The sequence below is a fragment of the Populus euphratica genome, unplaced genomic scaffold (genome assembly GCF_000495115.2).
Source record: "Populus euphratica unplaced genomic scaffold, PopEup_1.0 scaffold738.1, whole genome shotgun sequence".
Lineage (NCBI taxonomy): Eukaryota > Viridiplantae > Streptophyta > Magnoliopsida > Malpighiales > Salicaceae > Populus > Populus euphratica.
The window spans coordinates 77,653-88,740 of NW_011500606.1; the positions used below are offsets into that span (position 1 = coordinate 77,653).

At 38.9% G+C, this 11,088-nt stretch overlaps 2 protein-coding genes across 4 annotated transcripts; one reads left to right on the forward strand and one right to left on the reverse strand.

The window, feature by feature from the left end:
- The first annotated feature begins 393 nt into the window (after positions 1-393).
- LOC105115640 (nuclear poly(A) polymerase 4) lies at positions 394-6,288 on the forward strand. 2 transcript variants are annotated; one of them, XM_011012585.1, is made up of 13 exons: positions 394-767; positions 844-921; positions 999-1,106; positions 1,756-1,818; positions 1,891-2,052; positions 2,712-2,825; positions 2,908-2,970; positions 3,054-3,383; positions 3,473-3,637; positions 3,803-4,804; positions 4,904-4,999; positions 5,625-5,701; positions 5,792-6,288. In XM_011012585.1, the coding sequence occupies exons 1-13, from the start codon at positions 651-653 to the stop codon at positions 5,814-5,816; spliced, it is 2,400 nt and encodes a 799-aa protein (XP_011010887.1). In that variant the 5' UTR covers positions 394-650; the 3' UTR covers positions 5,817-6,288. The 2 variants fall into 2 exon arrangements, with proteins under 2 accessions (XP_011010887.1, XP_011010888.1); XM_011012586.1 differs by having other exon boundaries at positions 5,625-5,671.
- On the reverse strand, positions 5,081-10,600 carry LOC105115639 (receptor-like protein kinase HSL1). Of its 2 annotated transcripts, XM_011012584.1 has the most exons (3): positions 9,349-10,600; positions 7,264-9,261; positions 5,081-7,139 (listed from the first exon to the last, which is right to left on the reverse strand). In XM_011012584.1, exons 1-3 carry the CDS (start codon positions 9,872-9,874, stop codon positions 6,688-6,690), a joined length of 2,976 nt encoding a protein of 991 aa, XP_011010886.1. In that variant the 5' UTR covers positions 9,875-10,600; the 3' UTR covers positions 5,081-6,687. The 2 variants fall into 2 exon arrangements, with proteins under 2 accessions (XP_011010886.1, XP_011010885.1); XM_011012583.1 differs by having other exon boundaries at positions 7,264-10,600.
- Positions 10,601-11,088: the final 488 nt, after the last annotated feature.

Below are 11,088 nucleotides of genomic sequence, written 5' to 3' on the forward strand. Positions count from 1 at the left end.
ATATTTTTCAATAAAAATATTTTAAAAAGTAATACTTTCAATTGCTTCATTTAAAAATATAATAAATATAACTTTTTAAAATATTTTTTTAAAAATATATTAAAATAATATATTTTTAATTTTTTTAATTATTTTTGATATCAGTATTATTCAAATAATTTAAAAATATAAAAAATAATTTTAAATAAAAAATAAAATATTTAAAAAACTCAAATTCAAACAAATTGTACTATGATATGCAAAAAAAGAAAAAAAGAAAAAGAAAAAAAGAGGACGAATATTAAAGCGCGTGCTGCGCTGTATTTTTGTCTGTTACTAATAAATAATTATTTATGTAAAAAATTCTAAGTAAACATCCCTATTCCCTAACAAATATCGTAAGATTCTTACCCCCAAACACCCCCTTAGCCCACCGATCCCTCCTCCTTTCTCCCCACCCTCCCCCCTCTCTCTCCAGATCTTTCCTCTCTCTCTCAATTTTTATAGCCGACTTTTCTTCACATCTTAAACAATCCTCAGTTTTTTATCAACTTCAAATTAGGGTTTTTTAATAAAAAATAAAAAAATTCTTATCGACCTGTTAATCTTCTCCTTATTTCAATCTTGTTATTTTATTTTATTTTATTTTATTTTTTCATAGGAAAATCGGAATGGTGGGTTCTCAGAGTTCAAATGGTACGGCGGCGAAGAGGTACGGAATCACGAAACCCATATCCGTCGCGGGTCCCACTGAACCTGATCTCCATCGAAATGCCGAATTAGAGAAGGTAATTGGCAATTGTTTATAATTTTTTTTTTCAATTAAGGTTACTTATTATTGATTTGCAATGATTTTATTGATAGTTTTTGGTTGACTCGGGCTTAAACGAGAGCAAAGATGAAACTATTAAGAGAGAAGAGGTTCTAGGCCGTATCGATCAGGTAATGATCACATAAATTATGGGTATTGATTTGTGTTTTTTTAATTAGTTAGATGATTTGTTGTTGTTGTTGTATAGATTGTGAAAGATTGGGTCAAGCAATTGACGCGTCAAAGGGGATATACTGATCAGATGGTAGAGGAAGCCAATGCTGTTATTTTTACTTTTGGGTCTTACCGTCTTGGGGTGAGTTATTGTGATTTTATTATATTATTTTTGTTGCATTTGAGATCAATTTCTTTGTTTCTTTTTGGTTTTCTGTAGTTATATATGAGGAGTTATATGAGTGGTTGAATGTGCTTTTGGGTTGCTAATGTGTAGTTTTTAGCTGAATAGGAAATTGCGATTATATTAGCAAATTAGAGAATGGAAGTCGTGATAAAGTTAGGAAATTGTCGCTATGGATGACCTCTTATCCCAAGCACGAACCTTTTATAGTCTTGCTTAAGACACCTGGCTGCAAATGTATCCTTAGCATGAATCTTTTATAGTCTTGCTCAAACCATCTAGCAGCAAGTGTGTCCTTAGCAATTACCTAGACAGGTGGTTCTCTGCTGAACTGCTTTGTTCTGTCTCACTCAAATCCTCTGGGGTTGAGTTGCAATCAGTACTCATTTTGTGTGGGGGTAGTCAATCCCTGGCCCATACTGTGGTTGAAGGATGCAGGCTTGTCTGCCAGATGAAACAAGTGGGTTTTCTTTTGAAAGCATTCAAAAGGACACTAGAGTTCTTAGGCTGTTGTTTCTAAATATGTTGCAATCCTATATTTTTGTTACTTCAGTGATCTAATCTCTTTCTTGGTTTGCATCGTTGGCAATGATTACTATTTTAACAGGTGCATGGTCCTGGGGCTGACATAGACACCTTGTGCGTTGGGCCTTCTTACGTGAATCGAGAGGTGATGCGTGAATGTGGTGTATTTTCTTTTAGTTCTAGGGTATCTTGACTGACACTCTAAGTTGTTTTTCAGGAAGATTTCTTTATTACCTTGCATGATAAACTGGCTGAAATGGAAGAAGTTACTGAACTTCAGCCAGTTCCAGATGCTCATGTCCCAGTTATGAAGTTTAAATTCCAGGGAATATCAATTGACCTTCTCTATGCAAGTATATCCCTTTTGGTTGTTCCAGAAGTAAGCTCCCCAGTCTTTGAAATATCCATTTCATGCATATGGTATGAATGTATGGGATCCTCAAACTATTTAAGCTCACTTTAACATTTATATGCTGCTATGGTTTAGTCCCTCTTCCCACTCCCCCTCCTTATTTTTCTTATTATTGAAAATTAACCCTAGTGGCAATCATTGGAGTCTAGCATTTCTTCTTTTATGATTTGAGATACACTTTAATATTTAGAGAACCCTTTTTTGTGTTTTTGGTACACTTTTGAGGTTGAGACCCACTTCTCCCTTCCCTTTCTACTATAACCATAACCAAAAGCAAATACTTTTAAGTGCATGTAGGATGACAGTTTTGTAGGTATTTGTATAATATCTTTGAAGAGGATTATTATATATATACTTTACTCCTGTTTTGCATGGATTTTGTTGATGGGGTTGCCTTTTAACAGCCAGTAGCACAGCTTATGCGGCATATTGTTTGTTCATCTAATGCTTCTTAGCTGACTTGGGCTTGTCAGTTTCAAGTTCTACTATGTTTTTCTCCTGTCATGAGCTTTGGTAGCTAAGTCTGGACTCTGGAGTTTCTCCTTTTTATGATTTGATGCATTTTAAAATTGCTAGTACTGATTTTGTTGCTTGTTCCATTTGATCTGGATCTAACTTATTAACAGGACCTGGACATCTCCAATGGGTCTGTGCTCTATGAAGTTGATGAGCAAACTGTTCGAAGTCTAAATGGGTGCAGGGTTGCTGATCAAATTCTTAAACTTGTTCCAAATGTCGAGGTGACTTGCCATTTTCTTTTAAATTACTTTATTCAAGTGCTTCAGTGATTTGACAGTCATTTGACCATTACAAATATTGTAGCACTTTCGGACAACACTCAGATGTCTGAAGTTCTGGGCTAAAAGGCGTGGTGTTTATTCAAATGTAAGATTGGGCATCTTGATGAGTTATTTCACTGCAATTGCCATTTCACACCATTCATGGTTTTCATCTCCTTAAATGTGTAGGTCACTGGTTTCCTTGGTGGAGTAAACTGGGCTCTTCTAGTTGCTCGAGTGTGCCAGCTTTATCCTAATGCAATTCCTAGTATGCTAGTCTCTCGGTTCTTCAGAGTCTATACACAATGGCGTTGGCCGAATCCTGTGATGCTATGCTCAATAGAAGAAGATGCGCTTGGGTTTCCTGTGTGGGATCCTCGCAAAAATCCTCGAGACCGGTTTCATCATATGCCAATAATAACTCCTGCATATCCTTGCATGAATTCTAGCTACAATGTGTCTACAAGTACTCTTCGTGTTATGACAGAGCAATTCCAAAGTGGTAACAGGATATGTGAGGTGAGAGTACAAGTAATAACCTTTTCTCCTTTACTTTCCTGCGTCATGCTACTGATGCCTTTTGGTTTGTCATTCTGTTCTCTCTGCAGGAGATTGAACTGAACAAGGCACAGTGGAGTGCTCTTTTTGAGCCTTATCTTTTCTTTGAGGCATACAAAAATTACCTGCAAGTTGACATAGTTGCAGCTGTTGCTGCTGATTTGCTAGCGTGGAAAGGCTGGGTAGAGTCTCGGCTTAGACAACTTACCTTGAAGGTACACATCTTACCTTTATACTCTTGTTGCAAACTCACTTCTCTCAGTTTTTGGCCATGTTTTCTAACCTAGTGGCAAATGCTTTTTTTTTTTTGAAGACAAAAAGATCCAACAAAGTATGACAGCTGTGCTTGACTAATTGTCCTTTCCATGTTTCATTCACAGATAGAGCGGGATACCAATGGGATGCTGCAGTGCCATCCTTATCCAAATGAGTATATAGATGCATCCAAGCAATGCCCACATTGTGCTTTCTTCATGGGCTTGCAGAGGAAAGAGGGAGTGACCAGTCAGGAGGGCCAGCAATTTGATATCCGGGGAACTGTTGATGAGTTTAGGCAAGAAATAAACATGTACATGTTTTGGAAACCAGGGATGGAAATATATGTCTCTCATGTTCGTAGAAGGCAGCTTCCAGGCTTTGTTTTCCCTGATGGGTACAAGCGATCTCGATCATCACGGCATGTTAACCAGCACACTAGCAAAACTGGTGAAGATGTTGCAAGATCTCAGTCTGGGTCTGCTGAGAGACCTGTTAAGCGGAAAAATGATTGTGAAATGGAGGATTTGAAGCCAGAGAAACGGGCTTTAAATAGTCCAATAAGACCTCAGTCTGTTTCTCCTTCCAGTAGTGTTAGTAGGTCTGGTGTGACATCTCTGGCTAGTTCCTGTGAAGGTGTTAAATTAGGGTGTTCAACAATTGACATTGGTAGCAACTGCAAAGATGTTGCTAGCAACTCTGAGGTTAGGTCATCTAGTGGGCAGTTGGAGAGTGAAAAAGATGGTTTGGGCGATGCCATGCAGCTTGGTGAAACTGTCTATCAGGATTCGCCATTAAATAGACAGATCTCTATGGATGTACATGATTCAAAGATAGTTAGGAATGAGCTAGAACCAGCTAATAATATGAATGGAATAGAGCCAATGGAACAAAATTTTGAAACTGGGGAAAAACATGAGACTGGTGTAAATGACAAAATTGCAGGTTTGGGTTCAAACATAATGGAGAGTGGATCTTCCAGAAAACTGTTAAATTGGGTAGCGGGCACTAGTCAAGCCGTGGAGGTTGACCAAGAGCTTGTCAAACCATGTTGTCAGACAGCTGTTGTAGAATATGCTGACAGCGTTATAAAGTCACATTCTGGCACTCAGAACCTCAACTGTGAGGTGAGTTATTCTGTTTGAAGTTTTTGGGTTAAAGATTGTAGCGGATGGTTGTGGCAATACTGGAAGTTCTGGAGATAGTGAGACTGGGGATCTTTGCAGGGTAATGTATGTGCTGTGGATGCGGATGTGGTTCTGGAAAATGGATGTTTAAACATGAACCGAGTGTTGCAAAAAGGCTTGCCAGAGGAATTAGAGGTTTAAAATCTAAATTGCTGTTTCACTTTACTATTGTTTGTTGAAGAATTTTCTGCATTGACCCACCGTGTAGCCTGTTCATTTCTTTCTTTCTTTCTTTCCCCATTCTCTCCCCATGGAACTGGGTCATTGTAACAATGACACTGCTTGTCTGAAATTTCTTTTGAGGAGAATCTTGCTTTTGAACTCCAGAAATCTGTTAGAGACCTCCAGCCTTGTAGTTCTTGCAAGTAGAAAATCAGGACCTAATGCTGAATGGTTTCCATGCAACAACTAGATCTATATTGGGCAGATCTAAATTAGCAGATGAATTTGAAACATCTGAGTGATTGTATATGCTAGGTTTCTTTTTCTGTGCAGCTACTGTAAGGTTCTATAATTTATACTTGTTCGATAGTCTCATCATGCTAATTGTTTTGCACAGAATATCTATCTCCTAACTGGTGCATATGTGGTGGCAGGTCCTGCACCACTATAAGTGCTTTGTTTCCAGTAACTGTGCTTAAGAACCTTGACCATGTTTTGTTTCCAAGGCTCAGATACACGAACCCTCCCTTTATTTTGTACCTCCAATATTTTGTCAGGAAGCTAACTGAACTTTTTGCCTTTATGTTGTATTATGTAGCCGAAGACTGCAATTGGGAAAGTTGTAAATTCTCAAGACGGTGCTAGGTCAGAATCCTTGCAGAAGCCAATGATAAGGCATGCAGTTTAAAACCCTGAATTTCATTATGTTAATCATGGTATCTTTATGCTGTCCTGTTTGGTTGTTGCATGGCTCTTTTTTGGCAGGTTGAGTTTGAAGTCAACTGCATAAAAATTCGGAAGGTGGAACAATTAAATGAGATTACTGTTCAGAAAGGAGAGGACCAGCGATTTGGTAAGTGAAACGTTAATTGCTGCCATTCGTCACGGGTTCTTGGTGTTTGGCACTATCATGTGGACTGGGACAGGTCAGCCACGAATTAAATTGTGAATATCTCAGTGGTTTGACCAAGTCTTGGGTGTGTTATATTGCTGTGGTTGGAAGAAGCAGTGAACTTGCTGGAGCAAGAAGCTGTCAGCATTCCAGTGCTCTGAAGACCTTTTGCGCTGTTATAGAGTTGTATTTGTTGTTTCCTTGTGGGCGTGGGAAGGCGGGTTTCTTGTTTTTCATGTTTATTTGGAATCAATTATACTGCAAACAGGATCAACTCTGTGTGATTTGTAAAGGGTTTTGTCTCTGTATACTTGAATTCTTGAGATGCAAGTTCTCTATCCATCAACCTTTGGAAGTGGACAAAATTTTGGCTTGTGTTCCTTGCGAATTTGGTAGATTTTTCTGCTGTAACATGCACCACGTGTGGCCACACAATACTGTCTCTTAGAAGTATTAGGGTTTGAGCTTGCTGTCGGAAATAGGACAGGAGTGTTGTGGAAGGGTTTCACTTCAACTAGCACTCAACAAGATAATATCCACATGCCCAAGCAACCATTTAAGGCTCACTCCAGTGAATAAGATCTGGTTCTTCTGTCTTTGGAATGAACCAAGGGTCTGAATTTAAAGGTGTTGAGTTGCCGTTTCGTCACGGAACATCAGAAATAAGGGGATGCTCTCGATTGTGAGAAGAGACCTGGAATCATTTTATTCCTTTGTACAATGTATTTCAAAAAAAAAAAAAAAAAAAATGGGGCTGAGCCATCATACATCATACGCTGTAAACTAGGCTGCCATCATCATCATCATCTGACAGTCTGTTACTGCGTCTGTTACTTGAAAGACAAGTAACATTTCCCAGAAGTGGAACAATATCAAACTCGGATACTGTCCTTTTCTCACCGTTATTATCCGGAGAACATCGGCGCAGGATCTCCAAAACATCTTTCATAGAAGGTCTGTTGGATGGTGAAGAGTGAGTGCAAACGAGTCCTAGGTTGAATACAGCGGTCATCTCTTGCAAGAAACACGGTTCCTTAATCTCCTGGTCAAGGCAATTAAAAACAGGCTTCCCCTGTCCAAACTGCTGCCATGCCCATTCTGCAAGGCTTGTATCCTCATCATCTCCACTATTAGGTTCTCTTCCGGTCGCCAATTCCAGGAGTACAACTCCGAAGCTATACACATCGATTTTTTCGTTCACTTTTGCTGTATAGGCATACTCTGCGATAAAAATGATAAAAATGAGAAACAAGCAGCTTTAAATGGTGTGATTTCAAAATTCTTCTGTAATAAAATGAATAGTCAATACTTGACAACGCACTATGAGGTTGTCGAATGCTCTTACCAGGAGCAATATAACCGAAGGAACCTGCTACAGCAGACATGGTATGAGCCTCTCCTTGCTTAGCCAATATTTTGGCCAGTCCAAAATCTGCTATTCTTGCCTTGAATTCAGAATCCAACAAGATATTACTGGACTTCACGTCTCGATGAACGATAGGAGTGGAGCAGTCATGGTGCATGTAGCATAGGCCTCGTGCAGCTCCAATGGCAATCTGGAACCTCGTGGGCCAATCCAAGACAGAATGACGGACTGAACTTGCTCCCATTGATGAACTTCTCTTCTTTCCATGAAGCCATCTATCAAGGCTATGGTTCTCCATGTACTCGTAAACAAGAAGCTTTGATTTCTCACTTGAAATACAGCACATTAATTTAACTATGTTTGCATGCCTAATGGTTCCTAGTATCTGAACCTCTGCCAAAAATTCCTTTTCAAGCTTATGATCCATTTCTTCATTACTCCAAATCCTCTTGACAGCAACAAAGTCACCTGCACGGTTTATGGCAATCCGGTATACCTTCCCTGATCCTCCACTTCCAATCAGATTATTTTCTGTCAAACTTGCCAAAATGTTTGCTTCTGTGAAGTCCAATCTCTGGAATGATGTCAGTTTCCACGATGCCAGATCACGTTTTTGCTCTCTTCTTGGGCAGTCCCTAACCATAAACAAGGTGACTATAATAGTGACTAGAAAAATGGTCACAGTAAGAACCAGAATCAAGGAAAGAATTTTGGAAGAGAATTTTTCTGAGTCACGAAGTTTGGTATGGCAATTTGGAAGATTTAGAATTGGATTAACAGCACAGAGTTTATAATTTTCCAGGAAGCTGTTATCATAGGCAAGGTTATCAAACTGATCTGGGATTTTCCCAGATAGATTATTGGAGGACAAGTTGAGGACAATAAGTTTCAGCTGACCGAATTCAGGAGGGATTTCACCAGAGAAATGGTTTTGAGACAAATCTAAATAACGCAGGTCACGTAAAGACCCAATCTCCCTTGGGATCTGGCCAGAAAGTCCATTTCTTGAGAGATTCAAACTAGTCAAAGATTTCCAAGATGGTATCGTGGAGGGGAGTTGACCTGAAAATTGATTCCCGTCAAGCAGAAGATTTGAAAGGTGGGGCAGACTCGTTATTTCCACTGGAATTTCACCAGAAAACAGATTGTTGCTCGCCTCAAAAACAACCAAGTTCACCCAGCTAGAGACTCCAGGAGGAATTGGACCGGAAAATCTGTTGTTATTGAGTTCCAACCTTGACAGATTCCATGCCAGCTTGCTTGGAAGCCCCCCCGAAAAGGAATTCTCACTTAACATCAAGTAAGTCATATTGAAGGCTGTCCAAATACCTGCTGGTATCTCGCCTGAAAAGTTGTTACTGTAAAGCTGAACCGTGCGCAAACTGCTGCAATTTCCAAGAGATTGAGGTACCTGCCCAGAGAGATTATTTTCAAAGGCAACTACACCCTGCAAGACACCTCCAGCACACAAATTTTCAGGCAGTCGGCCACTAAATTGATTAGTTGAAACATCAAATTCTTCAAGTGTTGAATAAAGGCCCATTTTTGGTGGCAAGACTCCACTCAAGTTGTTGGTGAAAACCTTAAATGCTCTCAACTCAGGAAGAAGGCCTATACTTGCTGGCACCTCACCAGACAAGTGATTTTCAAAGAGACTCAGAAGTTGCAATTTTTTCAACTTGCCAAAATCTTCTGTAATCGAACCATTCAAATGGTTCATTGCAAGATCAATCTCCACCAAATTTAACGTTTCAACTCTCTGAGGTATCTCACCAGACAACTTATTTTTAAAGAGATACAAATTAGTCAAATTCTTCAACAAAAACAACCCCCCAGGAATTTTACCTTCCAAATCGTTTCCAGCTAAATCCAAGTGCTCAAGACTTGCAAGATTGCTCAAACTCTCAGGGATTTCACCAATCAAATTAGCGAGTTTCATCCACAAGAACCTCAACTTCTTTAACTGGCCAAACTGCACTGGAATTGAAGAGGGCACAAAATCAATATACGCCAACGCCAGTTCTTCAAGATTGGACAACTTACCAATCTCCGTAGGAAACGTACCGTTGAACTGATTCTGGTGCAGAAACAGCGTTCGCAACTCTGTCAAGCTGCCTATCTGTGGTGGAATATTGCCTGTGAAGTTGTTACCCTGAAGGTATAGATACCTGAGACTTGATAATCTATCAATATCATCAGGTATCGGACCAACAAAATAATTCTGAGACAGGTCCAATTCCTCAAGCTTTGTACAGTTGTACAGAAGTTTTGGAAATCCTCCTGGAATGTTGTTCCAATACAGGCTGAGATATGTCAGGTTTTTCAGGTCGCAAACAGATGCTGGGATTGTCCGTGTAATGTTCTTATTACCAAGATAAAGTCCAGTCACCGTGCCTTCGACACAGTACACGTCTGGCCACTCACACGGTGAGGATGATGAGTTCCAGGACTGAATGGACGATGGATTGCCAAGTTGTTGTTTCAGGTTTAGGAGGATAGTTTTTTCTGCGTTGACATCTTGGGAAATTACTTTGAAGGGTAGGGAAAGAAGGACTAGAATGGAGAGGAGTAGGAAGGGTAGTTCGGACATCTGGAATGGTTTCAGGTGGTTTTTCCGGCTGAGTTTATTTTGGCTGGAAGGGAAGGGGGAGGCTTAACGGCAGGGTTTGAAATTTGGTTGGCATTTGGCAAAGGAAGATGAGAAGAAAGGTTGGTTATATATAGTCGTGGTCTTTGTGGTGGGCGTACTGACACTGAGAGTGACTATAAGTAATTACATAAGCATCATTGCTGAGAGTGCTGCGAGGAGTAAAGTTTTTGGTGGATCAATCTTCCAAATGATTTTGTTCTGGAAAACCTAGCTTGGGAAGTGATTTTAGGGTGGTTTTGAGTCCACATGGTATGAGCAAATGGTATGGAGAATCTCTTGCTAACATGACATAGCCAACAACAAACCAAATTGTGGGCTGGAAAAATTGTGAAATTCTATCTAGAAGTCAACAAACTTTGGTGGTAAGGGAGAGACATTATTTTGGCTAGAAGCTCATCTCTAACCCTGATCATGTTCTTTGTTGACTGAAGCACCGAGCTTCAACATGTTCAGATAATTCTGTAGTAGGGTTGCTTATGGATGGTATTGTAAAGGTAACGAGCTTCATGATTTCTTTAGCTCGATCACAATGGATAGTTGTAATCAAGTATAATCCTTGGTATTTTTTCTTAACACTAGACTTCTTGTGGGGGAGGAGGCTTTCCTGCCAGTTGAGAGCTCTTTAATTGCGGTGATTGCCACATTTTGAAAAATATTTTCTGGCCAAATATGTTTGCTTTGTTCTTGAGGTAAAACCCGCGGTGTCTTATTTTTTTTTTAATAAATATATTTAAATGTTGTAATTATGTTTTTTTAAAATTTATTATTCGAGTTATAAAATTGATTAGATTAAATAAAATAATTTTATTTTAATTAAATCATAAAAAAACAACAAATAAACCAAATAAAAAAGATAATCAATATAACTTAAAAAATTATTCTTCAAAAAAAAAATCTAACTCAATTCTCAGCCAATTAAATACGAACAAATAAAATTAAAAGTAAAAAAAAAACTCGAGTCAATTTGAGTTAGCATGACAAACATGTAACCTGGGTAATAAGGGTTGAGTTAACCCACCTAACTCGCGACCCGTGTCATAGGATCGAGATAACTTGATAGAAAAAATGAAGAAAATAAAAAAATCCATTATTTTAAAAATTAATTTTAAATGATGACAAAAAAAAGAGCAATGTCAACTCATGTTAACTTTTCA